General features: G+C 40.8%; 1 protein-coding gene across 1 annotated transcript in view; it reads right to left on the bottom strand.

Annotated features, from left to right (window-relative positions):
• Positions 1-26,272, bottom strand: part of HSD17B12 (hydroxysteroid 17-beta dehydrogenase 12) — a 161,368-nt gene extending 135,096 nt beyond the window's left edge. Inside the window, exon 1 of the mRNA XM_065882706.1 lies at positions 26,113-26,272. Coding sequence (XP_065738778.1) covers positions 26,113-26,272 — 160 coding nt within the window. The remainder of the gene's footprint in view (positions 1-26,112) is intronic.
• Positions 26,273-27,040: the final 768 nt, after the last annotated feature.

The following is a 27,040-nucleotide window of genomic DNA, read 5'->3' as shown; positions in this document are numbered from 1 at the left end:
TTATAGATGCAAACCAAAGACAAGCTGTCTTGGAAAAAATAATGGATGTAGCTTTGGGGACATAAAATCAACCCCCAATAAAATTCACAGAAAACCCTCAAAGTTTCTAAGAAAATTGTAGTGCTAAAAGCACTACCATCTTGGACTAAAAGAGAAAGAAACAGTTCAAAATGAAAAAAATGTGTCTGGGGGGGTCCCAACTTCATATAGATAGGAAGCATGTTGAAAAAGCTACTCAGCTGCAAATATAACTCATCTCTTATGGACAAGAAAAGCAGCAGAGGAGAAAGCCAGAAGACCAAAGGGTAGAGCTGACGGTCTCAGAAAACAATGTACTAGGGAACAACTCCCAAGGAGCAGAAATGGGCACAAATCAAGGAACATTTTCAATATGTGGAATAAGAAAACTGGCAACATAGTGCCCAGCTGGATTTCAAAATTGCTATGGACCAGTGATAGCTATGTACTTCTCATTCTTCCTTTTTTTGAATGGGAATACCTACTGCAATTTTCCTGTCCCTGTCTCACCAGTATATGTTGGGTGTGGGTGGGTCAGGTGAGGGGGGTAGGCAACTTGTCTTCTTAGTTCATAGACCTCTAGATCATAAGAAGCTGTACCAGAGCAGAGGTGCCTGAGAAACTTCATGTGCATCTGTTCTTTATTTAAATGATAAGGTCCTCAACTTCAGGTTGAAGTAATGGGATAAAACTTCTCCAAAACTTCTGGAAGAGGGGTAAGTGTATTCTGCATGTGGAAGAGATGTGAGTTGTTATGCTCAGAGGGCTGACTGTAGTAGATCATTTCCAAAGATGGCTTCAACAATATCTCCCATCTTATGCCACTTTGCTATGGGAATCTGCCACTCTTCCGTCAAAAGGTGGAACCCTTTCCCTCCCACTTGATTCTGGGAGGGTCCTGTGACTTGTTTTGACAAACAGAATGTGGCAGAAGTGACACTGTATGATTTCCAGGTCAAGGCTTTAGGATACCTTACAACTTCTGTTTTTACCTCCTTGGAACAATCTCATTGCCATGTAAAGCTCAACCCAGTGTAGTGAATGATGAGAGACCACCTAGAAAGGCCACATGGAGAAGAACTGAGGCTCCCCTCAAAGAGTTCCAAGGCCACAGATATGGAGGTGAGGCCGTCTTGAACGTTCTAGCCCCAGTGGAGCTGCCCCAGCGATTACCATGTGAAATAAAGTTGTATCCACTGAGCCCTGCCCAAATTCCTGATCCACAAATCACTAGCAATAATATATTTGGTTGCTTTCTTAAACCATTGAGTTTTAGGGTAGCTTGTTATATACAACAGGTAAGTGAAACACTGGGTGGAGGGGTGGGAAGGCCACTGTGAATAATAAAAATGTCTGAATTTTTCAAGTTTGAAGAAAACACATTTTAATACTTCTAAACATTCACAGTGACTTTTAGGATAATAACCTAGGACTCATTTCTTCATTCACCAAATATTTACCAAGCACCTAATATGTGTCAGGAACTGTTCTAGGCCCTGGGAAAACAGCAGTGAGTTAAAGTCCTGTGGAGACAGCAGGAGCAAAGGTGTGAAAGTAGGAACAAGCAAGGGAAACAGAGACCTTTAGGGATCTGCTTTAATAAATAAAATGATTTCTAGTAAGCACATCAATATTGTAAGTTAGTGTTTGCCAAATAACTAAATCTAGTTTTAACTTTCTCCTTGAAATTGTTACTTGGATGCTTTATCACTGTACCAGGAGTTCTTTTTAGCCCAACCCTTCTTCAGGCTGAGCTAGAAGGAAAAAATGAGGTCAAGATGATGTAATACCACTAGTAAATTTTGAACACCTGAGTTTTCAGGTATCTTCAGTGTCCTAAACTTATTCCCTGATTAGAACATGAGCACTTTCGCACCTTTGCTCCTGCTGTCTCCTCTTCCTGGAGTGCCCTTCCCCCACATTCTTCACCTGGAGGACTCCTGATATCCTCATCAGTCAGGGGCTTCTCCTGCTCTTCCACTGCATCCTTTGCGTAAATAGAGCACAGTATTGAACATACTATATTATAGTTTCTTATTTATTTGTTTAATTGCCCCCACTAGATTGTTAGCTCCTCCAAGGGAGGGCTGTTCTTCCATTTCTAACCCAGAAATCTATGTATAATCGTAAATGAAAAATAAATGTCTGTTGAATGAATAAGCCTTAAACTTTGATTAAATCATGGTCCCCTCACCTGTAAAATGGGGCTAATAATCCAAGAAGAAGATTGAATTGCAACTGCCTGGGAAACTATAAAGCATCATTCAAACTTTTTTTTTTTTTTGCAGTACGCGGGCCTCTCACTGTTGTGGCCTCTCCCGTTGTGGAGCACAGGCTCCGGACGTACAGGCCCAGCGGCCATGGCTCACGGGTCTAGCCACTCCGCGGCATGTGGGATCTTCCTGAACCGTCGCACGAACCCATGTCCCCTGCATCAGCAGGCGGACTCTCAACCACTGCACCACCAGGGAAGCCCCATTCAAACTTTTTAACATTATTTACCAGACATGATTTGGTGTGTTGGGTTTTTTTGCTTCGTTTTAATCAGTCACTCCATTTGCAGTCAGTTTTCATATCCTGTGTATCCGTATTTTAACATGTAATTGTATTTAACATGAAGAAAACCTTCATGGTTTATGCTATACCCAAAGGGCACAAACACTTTAATTTGTGGGTTTTAAGAGTCACAGAATTCTAGACCTAAACAGACACATCAACTTAGTTTTCAGAACAAAATTCCTCTTCTTTCCACATAAAGGTAGTTATTTTAAAGCCAGATGTTTACATATTATAGAATCTCAGGCAAGATTATAAAAACGCAAAGGACTGAATAGATATGCATACATACCATCAGTCATAATCCAATCCCTGATATATCTATCACTCAGCAGAGGCACTTTAAATCTACACTGTCCATCACAGTAGTCACTAGCCACATGGCTATTAATTTTAATTTAATTTTAATTTCAATTAGATAAAACTAAAAATTCAGTTCCTCAGTTGCACTAGCCACATTTCAAGTGCTCAAAGGCCACATGTAGTTGGTGACTACCAAACCATACAGTGCACATATAGAATATTCCCATCATTGGGCTTCCCTGGTGGCACAGTGGTTAAGAATCCGCCTGCCAATGCAGGGGACACGGGTTCGAGCCCTGGTCCGAGAAGATCTCACATGCCGAGGAGCAACTAAGCCTGTGCGCCACAACTACTGAGCCTGTGTTCTAGAGTCCACAAGCCACAACTACTGGAGCCTGTGCTCAGCAACAAGAGAAGCCACCGCAGTGAGAAGCCTGCACACATGAAGAGTAGCTCCCACTCGCTACAACTAGAGAAAGCCCGTGCACAGCAACGAAGACCCAATGCAGCCAAAAATAAAATAAAAAATAAATTTCTTTAAAGAAAAATAAGAAATATTCCCATCATCATGGAAAGTTCTATTGGACGACACTGCCTTCAGTGAAACAGTTTCATATCAAATTACTGAGCGAATTCTTTCAATATGGCTTTCTGCCTGAAGTAATGAAAACAGTGTGATAATTCAGAAGAAATGTTAAACAGAGGGGTAGTCAGAAGAAAAGGAAATATATCATTTTTTCATAGGTTGAGAGGATGCAAGTTTATGTTAAAATTCATTCTTTGAAGTGTCTAATCCAATTAATGGCAATACTAATTGGCAATGCTAATTTTGTTTAGCAAACTTTCCTCCCTGTAACATAGACCTTTTTCTTAATGTACACCTTCAATAGCACCATCTTTGGAGTTTGGGTAAAAGGAGCAATCTTCTAAAAGCTTTCCCATGTTAAAAGTCTGATCACTTTCTTCAAATTAATATATCACACTATACTTTTAAAGTATTTTATCTCCTAAAATATATAAAGCATATTTTATTTGGGACTCTAATAGCTAAATGTTAATTCTATAAAATCTAACTTTAGAATACACTTTTGGAAGAGTTTCTTTCTAAAGCATTAAAATAAATATCTTTGCAAACTTATCTGAATTTAAAAGATGGCAAATCTATCCAGTACTAAGATTTGTATTTTATATCCATGAAGTAGATTCTTTTCTTTTGAAATATTAAACAAGCTTCCAAAAGTGGGATAAAGACGGTTTACAGAAATTGCACAAATTCAATGGAATTTTCAAAGAATTTCAAAATATAATGGTAAATTATTTACCCAGTTGAAAAAAAAAAAACTAAGTATGTTTGCTCTGGGCTCTCTTGGGAGGCAAAATACGTATTTATGTTCAAGTACTAAATTAAAAACCAAATGAAATTTCATTTTAATAAAAATCCCCTTCAATATAAATTTTTAGAAAGTGTTTGGTGCTCATCAGTGCCCTCTAGAGTCAGTTATTACAGTTCAGAGTGAACCAGATCTTAAAACAGTAATTCATTATTTAAAATAAAAGTGATACGGACTTCTCTGGTGGCGCAGTGGTTAAGAATCCGCCTGCCAATGCAAGGGACACGGGTTCTGGCACTGGTCTGGGAAGATCCCACATGCCACGGAGCAACTAAGCCCATGCGCCCCAACTACTGAGTCTGAGCTTGAGAGCCCATGCTCCGCAACAAGAGAAGCCACCACAACAAAGAGTAGCCCCGGCTCTCTGCAACTAGAGAAAAGCCCGCGCACAGCAACAAAGACCCAACGCAGCCAAAAATAAATAAATAAATGAATTTTTATAAATAAATAAAATAAAATATCATAAAATAAAGGTAAATAATTTTTAAAGAACTTAAATCACAGTCAAATCATAATTTCCCCTCAAAAATTTCAAAATTCCCCTCTAAAAGTCCACTTTTTAAAAAATAAGTTCAGTTTGGCAGTGTCTCCTTTAGATATTTATATTGTTTTGCAAAAAGATGCTTCAAGTGAAAGACACTATGCCTTTTGAAGTTTACTATGCAAAGGTTCTTGCTCCAAAATCTGCATTTTTAAGATTTTTAAATCATGTATTTTTATTTCTAGTTGTCCTCCATATGCCTAAATTTTAAGAATCACTCTATGTTTAAAAAAGCTTACCTAATGTATACTCCATTAAAATAAGATAAAGGAAGCTTATATTTCTTGAATATGTTGAAAATTTCAAATGACAATTCACTGTAAGGCCAGTTGGCCCAGGTTTTTGTACGTCAAGAAGAAGAAAGCCTGTGTTTACTATTTCTCAGATATCACCCACTAAATTATTTTAGTGAAACATATCTCCAAATTTCCACCAACACAAAAACTACCATCAAATCTCTTTTTATATTTCAACTGAGTGATCCAGTTCTCCGACCCTAGAAGTGCAGGGACACAGAGGAAGCCTGCAGGCACAATGTGCCCATCATCACGCAGCAGAATCCAGCACCCCCTAAGGCTGGCTTCATCCCCCAGCCCAGAGCTGCACATGTACCAACCCGTGTTCTGAGCATGCGCCTCTGCAATGCTCTCAGGGGCTCAGGCACACGCAATCACCATACCCACAGATGAAGCCCGTGGTCACCAGAAGACCACTACGTTCAGGCCAGCAGTCAGAGCACAAGGCAGCAGCCCTTTCTGTTCAGAAAAGAGGGGAGTAGTGGTCCATTCACAATTTTCCGAATGCTTTAAATATGCATAGGTACAGAAGCAAGATGTTTATTGTGTACATCCACTAAATTAATTTCCGGTTTTCTTCTCTTTAAAAATTAAAAAAAAAAAGTCATTGTTTAAGCTCGTTCTAGGGGGAAAACTCCAATTACTCCCTACTCTCAGCTCTTACTAAACTTGCCTGATGTTTCATAAACTGCATACGCCATACGGAGGGGACAAAACGGGGCAAAGCGTTCCATCAACTATTTAGATAAAGCAAGGAAGTCAAAACACTACTGATAAATCCCTCTTTGGACGTTCAACAAACCCATAAAGAGGAGGACTAACGCATAGTATTCTTGCTTATGAGGGGTAAAAACAAGCTCTTTCTTTTATGTAGAAAATAGTTATGCAGCTTGGCTCTTGATGTGTTACATCACCTCCTCTCTGCTGCTTATTACCTGGGCTATTTCACTGCCCTGTGTTTTCTCCACTGGAGGGCACAGTTAGCTAAAAGAAAATTTGGTGAAACCTAATTTGGTCTGTTCTACGGTTCCAGAAAAAGTATGGGTGGGAAATGAGGTTAAAGCTGCTCTCAGAAAGGGTGTTTCAGTAATATTTCTGAATTTTACCTATCTCGGTTCTCCTTGAAAACCATTATAAAAGATAATCATTAATTGGCTAACAGCTAAAACAAAAAAATAATATTCCAAACACCACTATCTATATAAAGTGTAAACAAAAGATGAGGCAGAAAGCAAAGAATGATTTTTTAAAATGGTGAAAATGACCCATTTCAGGTACAGAATAATCTAAAGAGTAAGTGCAAACAGCAATTCTCCTCTTCAACAAGCATATACACGACTACTACGGTCCCAACAAGGCATCACCATGAGAATGTGGTGTTGAATGACTCAGTTCTTTTGCAATGACATAAACCGTAAGCTCAGAAAAAATAGGTTTTATTTATTTTCTGTTTTTTGCATTATCATTTTAGAGATAAGCCAATAGGGGATGCTATTCAGCAGTTCATTTATAGCTGCCTTTTCTTTACAAGCCTAATCAATCATAAGGGTATAGTTTCAATATGCTTAGGAAAAAGATTAGTAAAAGAGACACAAACACTGCACTTCTCGATAAAGTCAATAAATGTACAGCTTTCAGAGGAGCTTATAAAACAACAGGCTTTTGTTGTTTTAAAAACTGCTTTTGAATAAAACTGTTTCTAGGCTCCAACTTATCAGTAAGCTTTCTAAGCTTTTATTGTGTTGAAAGTAAAGTGATGGAGGACAACTCTATGGATATTACCCAGGGAACCACTTTTATTAGGTCAAATGACAAAACATTAAAACTTAGTTTTTTATTACAGGTAGATCAAATTAATTTTTTAAGGTAGCAAATGGGGCAGAATAACTTGGGTGGGATTAAGCCTTCAGAAAGATTTTCTAAATATCATGAACATTTAAACAAATTATTCATGTTATTTTAAGCGCATCAAAGAAATCCAGAAGCTCCAGCTAGGAAATCTTCTACATAATTCAGTGGCAGGCAGACCAGTCCTCTGCAGTCCTAAGAGAAGAAGGAATTCCATCTGCCTGATAACACAATTGATCGCTCCCAATCCTTTTCCCCATTTATTTAAATCATGGCTAACCATAAGAAGAGTCTTCTAGGCAGAAGGATAAACTAGTACAGAGTCTGTGCTGTAGATGCACAGGGAACAGCAAGGAGGCCAGTATGGTTGGAGTGGAGAGAGGCAACTGTATTCAGGTCTGGGTTCAAATGTCACCTCATGAGAAAATCTTGCCTAACCAGCCTATATAAAACTAGCAGGGATACAAACTTCCTCTCCATGCTCCCGTTATTCTCTATTGTCTACCTTGCTTTATTTTTCTTCTTAGTACATCTCATCGCAGGACTTACCAAATATTTGTTTATTGTCCATCCTTCCCTATTAAAATGCAAGTTCCATGAAAGCCAACACTTGGCCCATTTTGTTCACCGCTATCCCCCCCAGCACACCAAAGATGATCAAATATTTGTTGAACCAATTAAATGAAAGATTAATGATGGGAGTATGGAGACAGCTCGAGAATAGAGGATACAATATCCATGATATATGTTGTATGCCTGACATGAGGTGCCAATACCAAACAAGCGGCAGAAATGGTAGTAATAATACAGAAGAAAAAGAGGCATAAAGACTACAGAATTAAAACTGGTGATAACAGCTGTCCTAGTCTTCTTATACTTGCCTTTGATCCGTTTCCAGAGAGTCAGATTCTGTCACTAATCAGCAACAATACCTTACCTTAAATAATACCTGTTTCTTAAAAACAAGAATAGTCATCTTTCCAAAACCATGAGTGTTTCACCTCAGAAAGAGGAAGGCAGGAAAAGAACACACATACACTCCCCTTCATTCAAGGGACAAAATTTGAGTAAGTTACCGAATCTCTCCTATCAGAAGTGACACACCCACACAAAGAAGCACAGCTTCCCTTGAGCCCCAGCCATGGTGCATGGCCAACCTGAGTCTTGAGAGGCCCGCGAGGCTTAATTTCTTATTGTACTACAGACCTTTTAGACTTGGTCCTTGCATCACTGCTATTCAAGATGAACTCAATCTCTATCTTCTTTTTAAAATAGTATTTAGATTCACACATCAGGCTCTCCTGGTTCTTAAAACAAACTCAGCATCAGTAAGGCCATATCGCCATCGGAGATACAAAGCAGAATCCATGTCCCTAAGCTCCTGTATCTTTGTTCCAGCTTTTCAGTGACTCAGATGGCACACTTCCCCATTTGGAATTTAAATAACACTGAATCTCTAACCTTATACTCTACTATTGTCCCAACCAGGAATATATGAAATGGATTTCATAATTTTTATATTAATAATACATTAATATGGGGAAATGGCAAAGCTAAGAATATACCACCAGGGTAATGAACACTACTGACTTCTTACTGGCTTTGAAATGGAATGAGAGAAATAAGCTCTGAGGATAGTAACAGACCCACACATAACATACACCCACCCCAGCTTCACTTCTTCATACCCAGTCCTGATACTTTTCCAATTCAGTTGAACTACACTGGGTCAAAGTCTTCAGATTACTAGGTACTCCCTAAAAATAAAGTTACTTAGACTAACTTAAAGTAGACCATCTTATGACATTTACTTCAAATTAATTGAAAACCCAATATTCCTAAATCATTTGGTAACAGTTCTCAAAGAATCTTGGCAATAAGACAGTTTTCACATACTTATACTCTTTGGCTTTATAAACTGTAGACTTGACTAAAATAATTTAATGGCCTAATATGGCCAAGAACTCAATGACCAGCATAATCAGGAACGAGACTTTGTTTAATGAGACGTACAATCGTATCTCATACCAAAGTTGGCCTCCTTTCATCCATTTCAGTATTCAAATGAACTGCAATATATTGTTTATCCAAGTCTATAGGACCTTAAATCAATTATAAAATTTTACTCAAAACAAGAAAATCTCCCTACTTTTCTACTGAATCTGTAGGTTAGGATGCTTTCAGCTGAAATAACAGAAATAGCTTTAAGAAAAATGGGGTTTATTATCTCAAAACAACAGGAAGTGTAAGGCACCACCAGAATGGGTGAATTCAGCAGCTCAATGATGGAATCAAAGACCCAGATGCTTTCCATCTTTCTGCTCTGCAGCCCTCAGTGTGCTGGTTCCTTCCTCAGTTTGTCCCCTCTGGTCCCAAAGACAGCTACAGGCAACACATCCTCACGGACCAATACCCTTCCTTCTGCCTCTTTTGAAAGGAGAGGAAAGCTTCTCACAAGTCCTCACTCCAGGAGATTTCTTACATCTCATTGGCCAGAACTGTGCTACATGCCCATTCCTAAACCAATCTCTAGCAAGGAAAGAGCAATCATCAAAGTAAGCGTAAACTACGATTGGGCCCCTGGGTCTGAGGAGAGGGCCCTCCTCCTCTGAAGTATATGGTTGTCCAATACCTATACAAATCCAGCATTCTGTCAACAAGCAACCAACCACATCTGCCACAACTCCCTCAAATGCTGCACTCACTCTGTACTGACCATATGGCAACCATCTCCTGTTTACTAGATCAGAATTAAATTATGGAGAGGAAGAGATTAATTCATACCTTAATGCAAACATAATCCTAATGAAGTTTGTTCAATATTTAGTCAGTCATCTGTATTTATAAAAAGTATAAAAACACTTAAAACTAAGGCTAATCCACCAACCACCCTGAGAGGTAGCAAAACTCCCATCCACAGTGAAATATTATAACATATATCAACTTATGCTTCAAATCTATTTCTTTTATTATTTCCAGGAAATAATTCCTCCTACCTTTTCCTTGGTCTTTATTTGTTGCTTTGTTTAAAGAAAATGAAAGCAAGGGCAAATATGGTGATGAAAATTAGAGCTAAGCCGGTAGTGCCCTGTCCATATTCATCCTGACCACACCATTGGACAGCACATTCCCAATGTGTCTCTTCGCCCCAAGGGCTTTATCTGGTGGCTGAAGCCAGAAACACCCAAGTGCACAGTGGAATAAATACTATCGAATTAATGTTCCTCACCACCAACAGTCCTCAACCAGTGACTAATGGCCATTGGTATATAAAATACTTGAGCTTCCAGGCCCTGCGGGTGAAATAGCTCTGAAACTTGAGTTCTACACTAGCTACAGGTGATCACAGGGCTTGATAATAGCCCCTTTATTGGCTGTGTTCCCTTACCCTGTCTCCCTCCCTACTGGTATTTCTTGGGATCACCTTCCAAACAAACTGATTGCACTTGAGTCCCTGTCTCAGTGTCTGCTTCTGGGAGAACCCAAAGATAGAAATGCAAAAGGAGAGAAAAGTAAATGTTTCCATTTGAAGAAACATTAACACACTGACAAGACAAAAAAAAAAAAGTAATTCACAATTTTCAAAGAAGTAATGTATTTTGAAGCAAGTATTATTAGAAGATCTGGGTGTTTATACATGGTCCTAATCTTTGCTATATTTTTAAAAATTAGAATCAAAGTACATCAGGAAACTATTTCCTCATATCAAAGATGATAATTTTACTCTGGAGATCTAAAAAGCACCATTATGTCATCAGTGTCATCATTCATAAGAATCTAGCTTAAATGAAGGTTGGAATAGAAAACCTTTAAAGAAAAAGTACTCTCTGAATATCTTTAATCCTGAGACAAAAACAGTAGGGTACTGAGTGAGAAATGACAGGAACTTCTAATTACCTCTTACAATAACGCTTCTAATACAATAATGGAACTTTAAACAGTTATGTCAAACTTGAGAGTCTTCCAATTACATCAGAGTTGAAATGACACTTCACTGCCAATAACTTAACTATATCCTTAATCCAGTATACCTAACCATAGCCATTGCATATGTTAGAAATAAAGTTGAAGTATTTTATTTAAAATTAACATAATTTGTGGCTAAATTAGTTTTAACTTTTAATTCAGAAACCCAGCTTACATCAACAAAGTTGTTTAAAAGAAAGTTTTAGGTACGTTCTAAAATTGACATATATTAGATAATCACATCAAAAGAAACTTAGGTGTTGATCATGACAAATGTGCAACAGATCCCAAAATAAATCTCTGAAGCAATTTGAACCTCACACAAAGGCTCCAATCAACTCATGGGGCAATTCTATTTCTAGGTTTCTAACTGAAGATGGAAGGGGGAAAAAGGCCCCATGTCCTGTTTGTGCATAATGCTTTGTACAGTGTTTCCAGACACAATTCAGAGACTCAATATCACTGAAGATATACAGAGTGGGTATTTTTAGACATATTTGATAGATGCAATAAACAGAGAGGCTGACTGAAAATTCCACAGACGATAAATGTCAAAGGAAGGTGGACTCTGAACTCAGGTCTTCTGATTGTGTTTCCCTGCTTTTCCGCCTAAAAAGGAAATAACAAACATTTACCAAACTAAGCCACCAAGTGCTACATGGGATACACTCAAACAGCTCAAAAATAATGTTCTCCTTGTCCTAAGATATTACATGTTGAGGCTCCAAAGTTTCTATAGATCGTAAGATACAGCATATAATTTTTGACAACTATAAATGACTGCTGAGCCAAAGGATTTTGGTAAGGAACTCAGAACATCAGGCTCGGGCCAGTTCTAATCTACAGGAAGACTGCCGGACATCCACCCAGAACCACACGGGAATCACCGCTTTCCTCCCAAACCCTGCTCCTTCTCTTTGGGTTTCTGCAGTCGGTGCCCAGTGTCAGCCTCTATCGCCTCCTTCACCCGCACAACCTGCCTGTGACGAGGGCCCAGGACTTCTACCTCTGTCTCTCGTCTGACTCTCCCGCTCAGTTCCTGCCCCACGACCTTAATCCAAGTCACCATCACCCAGCGCCTGGCTTACCACCGCCACCAGTCTCCTGCTGGTCCCCCCATCTCCTGGGTGGCTCCCTCCACATCCATTCTCCAAAATGCCAGAGTAAGCGGTCCAAATACAAACTTGAACATGACATCTACTGCTTAAAATCTTTCAATGACTTCCCACTGCCCTGAGGCTAAATAAAACCCTCACGGAGCCTCAAGGTCCTTTAGGACTGGCCCGCTGCCCATTTCTCTAAGTCTTATCTCTTGCCTCTCTCCTCCCAAGGACTGTCCGCCCAAAGTTCTTGAATGCTCTCACTTTCCTCAAGGGCTTCACGCAAGTCTTCTCTCTGCTGGAAAAATTCTCCTGTCCTCCAACCCCCTCACCCGCCCATTTCTCATTCATCAACATAGTTTGCAGAGTTCACAGGAGTTCCAATCCCAGGGTCTCCTCCACTTCCTAGCCATGTGCCTTCATTCAGACAAACTGCTTGATCTCTCTATTATCTTAGCTTTCTTTCAGTCAAATGGGGATAGGACCTACCTTATTGGAGTGCGTGAGGAGTAAATGAACTCACTGAGGCATTTAGAAGAGTATCTGGTAAATGGTAAGCTTTTTAATAAACATTTTGTCTTATTACTATTATTAACATCATCATCATCTTCCTACTACCTCTTTTTTTCCACACCTTGGATTAAATGTGACTTCTTCCAGAAACCTTTAAAAAAAACCCTGAAGAGGTGTTCCCATAGCTGGCTCCTGCTAAACTTTTCAGAGCCGCTTATGTAATGATCTGTGTCCTCTACTAGAACAAAGAAGGTAGCGACCAAAGCTTTCTTGCTCACCACTAACTTCCAGACCCAGTGCGGTACACCAAGCAGATTGCCTTAAAATCACCCTTATCAGGAGCTTCGGCAGGAAATTTGGCAGGAGCCCAGACTCAGAAAACCTAGACACAAGATTCAATTTCTTGTGTCATTTACTAGCTGTGTAACCCCTATACCGCTCCCTGCAGCTCCCTCTGGTCCTGGAATATTACGTGGAAGTAATAACTACAGGGTGGTTATGGCAATCATTTGAGAATACTTGCAAGAGCAATTTGTAAATTAAGATGTCATCATTACGGTAAAATTTCATTAATTCAGCCTCCTCTAATTCAGAATGTGTGAACATCATTGTCCAACCCCTGTTGTGTTTTTTTCACATTATCTATAAAGAGATCATCCCCTCCTTTCTCATGACAGGCAATGATAGGTATTGGAACACACAGATAAGCAGCTGCTCCCTGTTCTACAGCAATATGATGACTGAATGTGCAAGATTAGGGGAGCTTGCTTACTTTATTAGGTCTGTTTATGTGACAAGACGGGAGTTTCAGCAATCATTAAAGCAAGCTTGGCAATATTTCTACTGGAAGTGAGCTTGGTGGTGAGCAGTTACTGCCGGCATTACAGTAAAACCAATCTGGAGAATGAGTTTTCTACATACGAGGAAGGTTAAGGGAACTCTAAAACTGGAATTTAAACTTCTAAAGGATACTGCACCCTTTGCTGGCCGAGAAGCAATCCTAAAATCTATACGGTATTTCCTTGGCAATTTAGTGTCATCAACCTCATCTGTAGTTAGAGCTATAGGCACAGCCAAGACTATAGATAAGAGATAACGGATCGACCCACTTGGCTTGTAGCACTATACACAGTGAAAAAGTCCCCCGGTCTTAACATCCATGTAGGAGTGCACCAAGAGTAGGAAATAATGGTACCCTCGGGGCTACAGAGATGTGTGTCATTTCTTCGAGAGTTCAGGCTCCTGTACAGAGAAGGCTTTTCGCCCCATACCAGCTGCGGAAATGTGATGCAGTTCAGTTCTGCCAGCACCCTAACTGTTATCACTCATCACCTCTGCCTGTCCTCCTCGCCAGTTTTCCTCTCTTAATTCATCCCTGACAAATCTCTTCTATTCCGCTGTCAGAGTCTGCTGCTCATCACTCCTACCACTGCTTTTAATCAACCGAGCACCGATGCAACCCCCATTTCCTGCTCTGTGCCACCGACCCTCTTGCCTAAATAATCTCTAACCGGATGAATAAACTTGAGCAAGTCATTACCTCTTCCAGCTTATTTCCCTAATAGTTCAACTGAAGAGGTCACCAACAGCCCTTCCAGTTTTGTTATTCTATCATTAGTCTCTTCTGCCTACTAATGATTTTTCAATTTTCTCAAGTTTCTCACAAAATGGCTGACTCAGCTTTTGTAGATTATCAACCAACTGCAGTATTCATTTCTTTCCATGAACAAACAACACATATACTCAGTGCTCTGTGGTTAACTTTCTAGCAGTTATTAAGTATATACATTGACCATTCAATGCCTTTACCACCAAAGAGATTTCCCAGGAAATTCAGTTCAATGTCCCCAAAAAGTCTGAAGGCTCTAGAAGGCGTGGGTTCATTTTTTCAGGCCTTTAAAATAACAAAACTACATTTTGGTCAACACATCCTATTATTCAGTTTTTTTCACTCATTCATCTCAGCCTTACCAATTAGCAAGGTTTTACTGAAACTTTCATTGGAAGAGTCTTTCTTACTAAAAGAAAGCCTACTTGTAACAATTTTATAAAGACTTGGGGAAGGATAATAAATATATTACAAAAAATCCATTAATATTGAAATGTTTATTAAATCTGGCAAAGTGGTTGATTTCCTACAGCAATTTCCTAACACATGTATGAAGGAAGATTAGCTTATTACCAATGCTACACAAGGACATCTCTTTGCTCTCACTGCATTTCACACTTTCAAAACTGTTATCCCAGCTCTGCTACAATAATTCCATAACCAGTCTTTGACTAATCAGCCTGGGTTTAATTTCAATCTACCTTTTTAGGTGTCACTTGAGATTTTAAAACAAAGAGGAAAAAAGGTGTACAAATTATTTTGTAAAACATAACCAAAAGAATACAAAAGCAAAGCAAAACACCCCATCCCCGTCAAAATATAATTCAAAGAAAATACATTCATTCACTACATATTATTTATTGTGCACTCTCGAGGGGCTTGTAGTTTAGAACAGTCATGCGTGCAAGCACAGACACACACACAAACAACCAAAAAGGTAAAGTGTGGAAAAGCCCACAAAAAAGCACAAAACAAGCACTATCAGAGTTCCAAAAGTACATGATGGCTTCCATGTGGGCAGCTGCACATAAACATCCAGAATCTGGACTCTGAAGAGCAGGTAGAATTTCATGAACAGGAGGAGCAAGGAAGAGTGAACAACAAGAAAGAGCACTCCAGGCAGAGAGAGATCAACATTCAACAACCACTGAAACTACTGAATGTCTCTGCACAAGCAAAAGGACACAGAAGCAGAGAGAAGCGATAAGTACAGGCACTTCTGGGACACAAAGACATTCAGGGCAGTCTGGTTCCAGGGTCTATACTATGAGAACTTCTTCCTGAGGTTATAGTCTATATTTTGTTTTTAGACTAAATAATTTCATTTTTAGAGGTGGGGAGACCACTAATATTTCTTAGATTTACAACTAATAAGAGAATATAGAAAGAGAAGATTAATTCCCCACAAAAAATACATTATCCCTCAAAAACACTGGAATACCTGAATATTTTCATTCATTCAACAACTATGTATTAGCACCTATTCTGTGCAGGCTCTGTCCTAGGCACTTGAGATACATAAGTGAACAAGAGAGACAGATCTTTGTCTTCATGGTGCTTCCATTCTAACAGAGGTAGACAAACAAGAAATGTCATAAATGAGCAAAGTATACAGTATGGGAGATGGTGACAAGTGCTATGACAAAGAGCACAAGTAGAGCAGGGGAACGGGGATCAGAAGGGTCGAAGAGATCAGACTGTAAGTTTAAAGGTAGGAGGGAAGGTTTCAGTGAGAAGATGATATTTGAGCAAAGACTGGAAGGAAGGAAGAAGACTCAGCCACATGCATATCTGAGGAAGAGCATTCAGGAAGAGGGAATAACCAAAGGCCAAGGCAGCAATGCCAAGCATGTTCAAGGAAGAAGGGAATGTGGCTAGGAGGGAGGGCGAGACATGGGCAGAGAGATCAGAGGTAAAAGAAGGCAGGAGTCAGGTGGTCAAAAGCCTTGTCAACCACAGAAGAATCTGGGGTTTTCATCTAAACAGGATGAGATGGGAGACTGGAATTGAGGTATATACACTATTGATACTATGTATAAAATAGACAACTAATGAGAACATACTATATAGCACAGGGAACTCTACTTAATGCACTATGGTGACCTAAATGGGAAGGAAATCCAAAAAAGTGGGATATATGTATACGTACAGCTGATGCATTTTGCTGTACAGTAGAAACTTACACAACATTGTAAAGCAACCGTACTCCAATAAAAATTAATTTAAAAAATAAATAAATAAATAAACAGGATGAGAAGACACTGGAGGGATCTGAGCAAAGGATCACATGATCTGACTAGAGCTTTTCAAGGATCACTGGCTGCTCTGTAAGAACTGATTATAGGGGAGCCAAGGTGGAATTAGAATGACAGGAGGCTGTTATAATAATCGAGGCAAGAGATTTTGGTGGCTTACACCAGAGTGGTAGAAGGAAGTGGATACTGGATATTTTGAAGTTAAAGTCAGTAAGATTTCCTAATAGACTGTATGTGGGTGAGAGAAGAAGAGCTGAAAATGACCCAAGGTTTTTACAATGTAGTTGAAAAGTTGCACAGAACCAGATTTTTCTAAGTCCATCGTATCTCAGGTTCACTAATGGGGACCATATTTCAAGGAACCACTTAGTAAATCTTTTCACAAAGGAAGCAATTCTCCTGGAGTACTGTGAATCACCTCCTAATCAATCTATTCACAGCTTCAGATTTCCAATAGTTTATCTGCTGAGTGAATTACATTATTTCTTGGTTTCAACAATCCCTTTTCATCAAATAAGAGCAATGTATACAAATAAAGATGTCTTAAATATATGTTACTTGGCATCCATAAAAACACACAAGATGTTACATGAGAACCTCATTTACATCTCACTTCACTGTCATAATAACCCTGAAAAGTAACAGCCCTATTTACTAGATGAAGAACGTTATGGTCAGAGGTTAGCAACCTTTGTCCAAGGACAAACTTCTTGGCAAGTAGCAAAGCTCAGACCTGCTGTACTGACCCTAAAGCCAATCTTCCTGTTAGCGCTACTGTTCCCCAATGTCATACTCCTGAGAGGCAGTAATTGTTCAAAATCTTTAGTTTTCTAGTCTTTCCTCCCTTCCCCCAATGACTAGATCATTTAAGTAGAAATAACTTCACTTAACAGTGGTAAGGATAACTTTTCAGAAACTGGATAGTCTCCCTGGAATTGCCAGTTAGAGACCAGGCAAACACGTTTTTTCACCAGACAAAATGAATAAGAAAACAAAGCATTCGGATGTGTGGCAGGCTTCTCAACTATCACACCACAGTTCTATGGAGTGACCTCGAGAAAGCAATAACCCAGTTTCAGGGTTCATTCAACGTTATCATCCAGTCCCTGGTCAAGAGTAGAACTTCCCATACCACAGTGATTAGATTTTCCCCCAGGGAGAAATAATCTTTGAAAGATGATAACCAGAAAGTGCACAAAAATGGCCTCCCTTACTATAAAGTATGAATTTGCATTTTTTAAAGGCAATTCTAACTGAGATTATCTGAATAATCTGCTCTTCTCTATCTCTCTGACAATGCAACAGCTTCAGAAAGATCATAGAAGCAAAAACTTCTGTTTAAAGTTGCAACTCAGGGCTTCCCTGGTGGTGCAGTGGTTAAGAATCCGCCTGCAGGCGACACAGGTTCGAGCCCTGGTCCGGGAAGATCCCACGTGCCACGGAGCAACTAAGCCTGTGCACCACAACTACTGAGCCTGTGCTCTAGAGCCTGTGAGCCACAGCTACTGAACCCGAGTGCCACAACTACTGAAGCCTGAGCACCCAGAGCCTGAGCTCCACCAGAGAAGCCACCAAAATGAGAAGCCAGCGCACCACAATGAAGAGTAGAACCCTCTCTCCACAACTAGAGAAAGCCCACTCGCAGCAACGAAAACCCAACGCAGCCAAAAATAAATAAATAAATTTGCCTAAAAAAATAAAGCTGCAACTCAGCATTACCCTTCTGCTTCCACAACTGTCTTCCACGTTCTTAAACAGCCCTGCTCACTGCCCCTGAGCCCCTCTCCACTCCCATCTTACATCATGCCTACCCTTCCTTGGCTCCAAGTGCTCAGGCCTTGTTTTAAGGGGACCCTGCTCTTTCCCACCTCAGGAGCCTAGCACCTGCTGGTCCCTCTGCTCTGTCTGCTACTCTTCACTTCCCTTCAGATCTCAGCTCAGTCATCACTCTGACCTTCTTTCACAAGCTCCCATAGAACCAAGTGTGTCTGCTTTCCACCACTTAACAGGGCAGTTTGTTTCTGATTCCTGTTTGCCATCCCACTGGTCTGTTACAAGGTCCATGGCCAGCCTCAGGAGGATGTGGACGGTGGGTGGACAAATGAACAGTGTTGGATCACACTTTCCACCAAGATGGTGAAGGCTTCACCCTCCCTGCCTCCTAGCCTTAATTGTAATCTATCCCAGAAGGCAGAGATATAAATTGCTATATTTTAATATTTTTATGTTCAGCGAAGATGAGCAGGAGAGAAATGGAATAAAGGATCTGTGCTACAGACTGAATTCATATGCTAGAAACAAAAATGTATATGTTGAAATCCTAACCCCCTCAATATAATGGTATTAGGAGGTGGGGTCTTTGGGAGGTGATTGGGTCATGAGGGTGGAGCCCTAACAAATGGCATCAGTGCCCTTATAAGACACCCCAGAGAGCTCCCTGGTCCCTTGTCATGTGAAGACAGAACAAGAAGACAGCTGTCTATAAACTAGGATGCAGTTCCTCATCAGAGACCGAATCTGCCAGCACCTTGATCTGACTTCCCAGCCTCCAGAACTGTGAGAAATGTTTGTTGTTTAAGCCACCTAGCCTATAGTATTTTTGTTATAGCAGCCCAAACGAACTACGACACACTATTAAATAAAATTTCTTTTAACTTATCCTTATCTACAAATGGCTTTAAAGGCAATGGAATTGATCTATTCAAATCCACTTACCAATGTATTCTCACTAACCAAATCTTTCAATAATTTTTTTCTGAAACTGAAAGAAATCATCCTCAACCAACAAAAACAAACAGAAAATTAGTTTTGAAGCTCAATACTCTCACTTGAGTGAGAGTAGCAAAGGTAATCTCAGTTTGCTGAAGATGCAGTCAGCCAGCTATTAACCTTTTCTTACTAAGCCTTATCTTGTCAATTAGCTAAAGTGATTAGTATATAATGCTACAAAGGCTAATAATATTACTAATAAGTTATTAAGCATTTATGTACTAGGCACTGCACCACCTGTTTTACACAGAATACGTATTCTCATTTACCCTTCACAACAATCCTATGAAAACAGGCGCCAGTGTTACCCCCATTCTGTAGATGAGGAAAGTGAGGCTCACAGATGTCTACTACCTTACTCAATGTTACACTCTAGTTTAAAGTAGAGGAGCCAGAATCCAAGTCTAGATTTGAGTCTCAGGTTTGACCCTTAAATAGGAAAATTATTATTGCACAGAAAGGAAGAGGAAGAACAGAAAAAAAAAAAGGAAGCAGGAGACAATGGAGGCTGGTGTGAGGTTGGAGGAAACAGCTCAGAGTACAGAGGCTGAATTTCTAATTCCAGGAAACCATCCTCTTTGGTTTTTCCTCCAAATAAGACCAGGGCATGCTTTTAGGGCTGATCCTCCAGTTGCATCTGTTTCCTCTTACACAGCTCTAGCCCTAGTGCTTTAAGGTTGCTGCTGCTATCTCCAATCTGGAGACTGTTCCATTTAGGCCTATGGACTCCCTTTTCAGAGATGAAGTGGAGAATTAATAAATATCTTCAAGAACTTTTATGACTAAGTTCATCTGTTTCTCTGCCCTCCACCACCTGGCTGCTTTAAAAAAACAAAACAAACAAACAAAAAAAAACAACTTTTTAAAAAAAAACACTGTGATCAACATCAAAAACAAACTCACCAGCAAGAACAGGTCTAGCAGAATGTCAACAAGGAGCATATTACACTAACCAAGCTGGACCTCCGGAGATTCACTAAATCCATTTGAGAACGCCAGACTGATAAACAGAAAACAGCATTCAAGGTCTGGTCCAGCCGTATTGATGACAGTCAAACCCTTTGCTTTGTTAAGCACCTTGAGCGCCTTTCCAATGTGTTCCCATGCAACAAGATTCATGGTTACAAATCTGAAGAAAATCCCGAGCTACTTGATTCTAAAATGTGCTACTTATCCTGCAATGGTTCCAGAATTACCAAGCATGTCCAGATTTGAAAGTGTGCCTTAAATCAAAAAGCAATAAAGTTCCTAAGGTATAAAGGAATCCACCCCAAGTATCCATGTAGTCTGTAAGCCAATCCCCACCACACACAGCATGTAGATGTTGCATAAAGGACAACTTGGCTTTGCATCCTGATCCTGTAACTCACCAGCTATGAAACCACAGACGAAGTCATTTACCTAAGCCCCTGTTTCCTTCTCTGTACACTGGGGATTTTGGAGCACAACTCAAAGAGAAATTAATGATAATCTATGTGAAGTGCCTAGAACACTTCAAGCATTCAATAAGTGATAGTAATATTTCTTCTGGACTTGCCAAGTTAAATAACATTTCATACATACATATGTACATACATAATCATGTGGTACCTCAAAACTTAAAGAAAGGAACCCACTGTCAGTGGGCCCTGGTCACTCAAGTAGCCTTCAACAGTTTGAGGTAACTAGACCAATCCTGCATAGCTGTCCAATGTAAAAACAGAAATTACACACCACACCTGATTTTGAGAATCTGATTCTTGCAGCTTGGCTAAGCAGAGCCAGCTTTGATGAGTGGCTTTTCCACGGAAGAACCCCACCACCCCATAGCCCCCTTTTTTTTTTTTGCAGTACACGGGCCTCCCACTGTTGTGGCCTCTCCCGTGCGGAGCACAGGCTCCGGACGTGCAGGCTCAGCGGCCATGGCTCACGGGCCCAGCCGCTCCACGGCATATGGGATCTTCCCAGACCGGGGCACGAACCCGTGTCCCCTGCATCAGCAGGCGGCCTCTCAACCACTGCGCCACCAGGGAAGCCCTCCCATACCCTTTTTAAGTCCTCATTGTCTACTGAATTAGGAAAACCTTGCAATACTACAGAGCCAAATGAGTTCCATCAGCTTTGGAAAATCTCAGGGATCTGATAGTGCAGATGTGCGGAGGGCAAAATGCAGAGAAGACCCTTTGCAAACTCTCACTCACTCCACAGAATGGAATATTTTTTGTTGTTGTTGTTAAACTTCATAGTTTATTTGGATTTCATTAGTTTTCCTTTTTTTTAATTAATTTTTATTGGAGTATAGTTTGCTTTATAATGTGTTAGTTTCTGTTGTATAGAAAAGTGAATCAGCTATACATATACATATATTCCCTCTTTTTTAGATTTCCTTCCCCACAGAATGGAATATTAATCAGCAATTTAAAAAAAAAAAAAAAAAGGGCTTCCCTGGTGGCGCAGTGGTTGAGAGTCTGCCTGCCGATGCAGGGTACACAGGTTCGTGCCCCGGTCCAGGAAGATCCCACATGCCGCAGAGCGGCTGAGCCCGTGAGCCATGGCCATTGGGCCTGTGCGTCCGGAGCCACTGAAACATGCCACAAGGAACCTTGAAAACACTGTGCTAAATCAAAGAAGCCAGCCACCAAAAACTTCACATTATCTCATTCCATTTACATGAAATATCCAGAATAGGGAAATGTATATTGACAGAAAGGGGGTGGGAATGAGGGAGTGACAGTTAATAGGTACAGGGTTTCTTTTAAGGAAGATGAAAATGTTCTATAATTAGGTTATAATGATGGTTGCCCAACCCTGTGAATATAATAAAAACCTTGACTTGTACACTTTAAAATGGGTAAACTGTACGGTCTATGAGTTATATCTCAATAAAGCTATTTTAAAAATCTAACTCATTAACTGATTAGTAGATCCTTCATTCTTTGCTGCCTGGAGCTATATCCTCTCCTTTAAAAACTAAGAGCTCAGAGTTGCACCTATCACCTCTACTTTATTTTTATTTTTTTAAAGATTATTTATTTATCTGGCTGCATTGGGTCTTCGTTGCTGTGCACGGGCTTTCTCTAGTTGCAGCGAGCGGGGGCTACTCTTCGTTGTGGTGCATGGGCTTCTCATTGCGGTGGCTTCTCTTTGTTGCAGAGCACGGGCTCTAAGCATGCCAGCTTCAGTAGTTGCAGCATGTGGGCTCAGTAGTTGTGGCTCACGGGCTCTAGAGCACAGGCTCAGCAGTTGTGGCGTACGGGCTTAGTTGTTTCGTGGCATGTGGGATCTTCCCAGAGCAGGGCTTGAACCCGTGTCCCCTGCATTGGCAGGCGGATTCTTAACCACTACGCCACCAAGGAAGTCCCCACTTTATTTCTATATCAGTCATTTCAGAAAAACTCTAATGATGGAAACTTGCTCAAATAAATGCAAAATGTGTCTACGCTCAAACCAAATTCTACAGATTACATTCTCTGTTGCTCCACAGCAAGGACTATTCTCTTCTTAGCACAAACTGACCACCTCTGTTAGCAATCTTCTTTTCATTACTTGCTACAGTGACCTTCAAACAACTTGAAGCTCCACTTTCACAGGATCTCTTTGTTCTTGGAAGAGATACAGAAAGTATCACATGACAATGGCAGGCAAGAGAGCCTCACCTCCTAAATTGGCTAAACCCACCTGCTAGGGACCTAGTGAAATCAGCATAATTCACTTGAGTGGGACTGTTACTGGAGAGAACTAGGGAAGGAATGACCCAGCTCTTGATTAGAAGATGAAGGAGATAAATTAGAGGATGGGCCGTGTAATGGATGGTCTTAAAAACCTACTAGACTAAGAAATCTGTGGTATGGAATATTTTTACAGATTGCAAAGCACAACTGTATTTCGGGGATTTTCCAAGGTTTTTTTTTTTTTTTTTTAAACGTCTAGAAGAGCTTATATCTGATCAATATGCCAGTTACTGTGGGAAAAGACAAAAAATGAGGACCCACAGTCCCTGCCTCTCAGATTCTAAAATCTGAGGGGAAGAAATTAAACATACTCACATACAGAGACTTAAGAATAACAAGTATAAAAATATTCTACCAACTCAACACATATTATTATGTAATACTTAAAATAATTGGTTATGGAAAGGAAGATGTTAAATAAACATCAGTATTAAAAACTAGGCAATGCCTCCCTAATGACACCAAGGTGCCCTAAAACCGAGTTCCCTTATTGAGTTTATGATTAATCTCTTTACCCAAAACTTTATTCCTTCTCTGGTCCCCTCTGACCTCAATCCTGTGCTAACTGAACACTAATCAACCAGAGTCAGATGACTGAAACTGCCACTGTCCATATAACATCATTAATGTACTAAAACTGCTGTTGTCAATGAAATCATTAACGTATAAACTCAGGTTGTTTCTCCACTACAAGATGAGCTCACAGGCCCCTGAGCCACGGACCACCTGGCCTGGGAATCATAAACCAGAGACACCCTCACTCCCAAAACTATGATTAGGAAATGTCACAGAAATGTCCCTATGATGATTAACCCCAGCCTCTCTGTTCTTTCCCGTGGAAAAAAAAAAAGAAAAACAACAGAACCTTAAACTCAAAGACCAAGTTGAAGTGGATCTGAGGCTTGTCTCCCACTCCCCTGCTTGGTGCCCTGCAAATAAACCCTTACTTTGTTGCAAACACTTACTGTCAGAGTTTGGCTTTCAGCACCACAGGCACAAGAGCCCTTGCCTGGTTACATTAATAATTGGTTGAACAAATTACCTATTTTTAATCACAATTTAACCCTAATTATTCAAGTGTCATCTCTGCTGGTTTGTTTTTCAAATTATTTCAGTTTTTCTTTGTTTTTCAAAGATTCCCTGAATTTGGAGAGATAAAGGAAGACGTATTTTCTTTTAAGATCCAGGCCCCCACATGTAAGTAACGTTAAAAATAACAACTTCATTATTTCTTCTACTTAAGTACTTAAAAAAGACAGTTTTCCCAACAAGTGAACTGGACAACATTTCACTTTATGATACTATGATCCTCTCTGTTATATCCCAGTGTTCTAGTTCAAATTTCATTTCCAAATCTTTTAAACATTGCTCTTAATTTATTAAACATCCTTCCTCTGGGGCCAAATCTTTTCAATATAAATAATACTTATGAAATGACAATGTCATATCACTTGGCTTTTTACTATGGATTCATATACAGATGACTTGGTCCCTTTGAGTTATTAGCCACTATGGTCAATTTTAGATCGTTAAAAAAAAAAGTTATTACCATGTCTTTGCTTACAAATTACAAAACTTATTCATCTTGATATATGATTTCCTAAAGCACTAGAGTCTTGTTCAAAAGTCAACAAGCGGACTTCCCTGGTGACTCAGTGGCTAAGAATCCGCCTGCCAATGCAGAGGACATGGGTTCAAGCCCTGGTCCAGTAAGATCCCACATGCGTCGGAGCAGCTAAGCCCACGTGCCACAACTACTGAAGCCCGCACACCTGGAGCCCGTGCTCCGCAACAAGAGAAGCCCCAGCAATGAGAAGACTGCGCACCGCAACGAAGAGTAGCCCCGCTCACCACAACCAGAGAAAGCCCGCGCAAAGCAACGAAGACCCAACACAGCCTAAATAAATAAAGCCTTCATTAAAAAAAAAAAAGTCAAAAAGCAAGTTTTCCAAACCTGACAACCAAGAATTTGGGCTTATCAACCGTGAAATTACAATCTTGATTATAATCAAGCTGAGCACTTCACTTGCTTTTTCAACGATCAAGACAATTAAGTGACTTTTTAAAATATGTATTATGTTAATAGCTGCTTCACATATTCATTCCTACTTGAGATGTTTTCTCCTTTTGTTGCTGTCCCAAAATGTTAATTTATTATGTTTTTCCTACTAAGTTGTTGAAATGTTTTTGAGTGAATAAAGTTAAGAACATGGAGTGACATTATTTGTGTACCTTATTCGAGCCTAGTCTGAAAGCAACCCCTAACCACTCCAAAATTCAATAAAATGCTTTGTGAAGTGAACATTCAATTATAAAACAGCAGAATGAATAATCACATCGGAGAACGGCATATCACTCGGTTTAAAAAAAAAGCTAAAAGAAACAAAAAATAAGGAAAGAAAATCAACAAAAAAGGCGGAAAAAGAAAAACAACAAGCGCAAAACTTTCCTCAGATGTTTCCCAACTTCTCCAATCTGACCTTTCTCCTCCATCCTCAAAATCCCCCGACTAGATGGAACAAGACCTGTTCGTTTAGCTCACTCTTTCTGGGAATACTTTTTCCTGCAAATGTCCTTCTGCAGAAAGTATTTCCGATTTCTACATGAAGAGCACCGTTTTGCAGAAGCAATAATTCTTGCTACTCATTAGGACTCCAGAACAGTTTACCAATTTTTTTTTGTAAATTACCTGAACTAGGCCGAATCCAAGGTTCCAAAGAGCAGAAAGTCTTCTGAAATTCTATGTCCTCTTCCTCCACCCTCGCCTCCCAAAAGGCAACAGAATGCTTTTCATCCTGAGCACAGGGCCAGTATTCAAGCCAAAGACTTTGTTTTAAAAACAGTCATAAGGGGCGAGCCAAGGTGCGTGGAGTGCGACTAAGGAAGCAAGCAGCAAGGCGACTAACTCCGTGAACCCGGAACGGCTTAAAGGACACAAGCCCCAGGGAGTTCAGGCCAGATTTCTCCCGCGCCCACCAACTGGCCCTTTAGATTCGCTGACTTAAGCCAGCAATATATTTAGTATTTAAAAACTCTGTTAGTCTAAGCAAGCCAGAAAATGGCTTAGGGGACAGGCGGGTATGCGGGACGCAGGAATCTCAGAATGGAGGAGAGGGGAGCTGGAGACGGGAAGGCCAAGCGCTGGGCCCCGAAGTGGTCAGAGCGTACCAGGCCCGGCCGGGAGCCGCGCGAGCCGCAGCAGGAGCGAGGGGGCCGGCGGCCCTCGATTCGACTCACCTGCCCATTCACCGAGCCCGGGTCCGACCCCCGGCTCGTGACCCAAACCCCAGACCCGAAGGGCCGTGAAGAGCGAGCACGAGATGCGCAGAGCCAGGTAGGCCACGGTGCCCGCGCCCACCCAGTATAGGAAGCCGGCGGCAGGCAGAGCGCTCTCCATGGCTTTCAACCAGGCCTCACTACCTTCGTGAATGGAAAAAACAAACGAATGAATGCAGAAAGAGGCGCTGGCCGTGAAGATGAGGACTACCGTAATAGGCGCAGCTCCTACACAGCTTTGGGCCTAAACCCCGCCCATGGCACCACATCCGTGCCGCCATTGGTGATCTATCTTTCTCTCTGCATGTAGTGCGTCGGTCATTGGCTGACCCTAGTTTCACTGCCCGCCCACGACCCCCCCTTGTTCTCACCGAGCAGCGTTTCCGTTCTAAGGAGGCGGATCGCTCACCTGCCAATCAAACTTCAGTCCCGCCCAACGTGTCCCCACGCCCCCAGGATTCAGCCAGAGGGTTGCAAGTCTCACCGCCGCCAAATCGCTCAGGTCTCTCGTTGGCTGGAGAAGGCCTCGCGATTACCGAAGGTTGTGCTCCGATTGGCCAACCAGACCCAGTCTGGTTTGAGCTTGGGTTTGAGGAGGGAATGGGGTCAGAGACACCGGTAGTGAATGAGAAGATTGTAGTAAGAAGTGGAGCCATGGTTGTATTTTCACATCTTTGTTAAATGTGCTGTCGTTGTTCCCGTAAGCTTTTCCGAATAAAGGTTTGCATCTCCTGTTTCTGTGCCGTCCCCACGACACACCTTCGCTCCGGTTACACAGCCTTATGGAGGGCCTTCTAAATGCCAGGCGTCCCTCCCGCGCGGAGCATTAAATAACATAGTTCCCAATGTCTTGGAGTTCAAGGCAAATAACTTCATGGCGTCAAATGAC

This window comes from Phocoena phocoena, chromosome 8 (genome assembly GCF_963924675.1).
Source record: "Phocoena phocoena chromosome 8, mPhoPho1.1, whole genome shotgun sequence".
NCBI classification, from domain to species: domain Eukaryota; kingdom Metazoa; phylum Chordata; class Mammalia; order Artiodactyla; family Phocoenidae; genus Phocoena; species Phocoena phocoena.
Note: the sequence above shows the minus strand (reverse complement) of the source record. Positions and strands in the feature narration are given on the sequence as shown.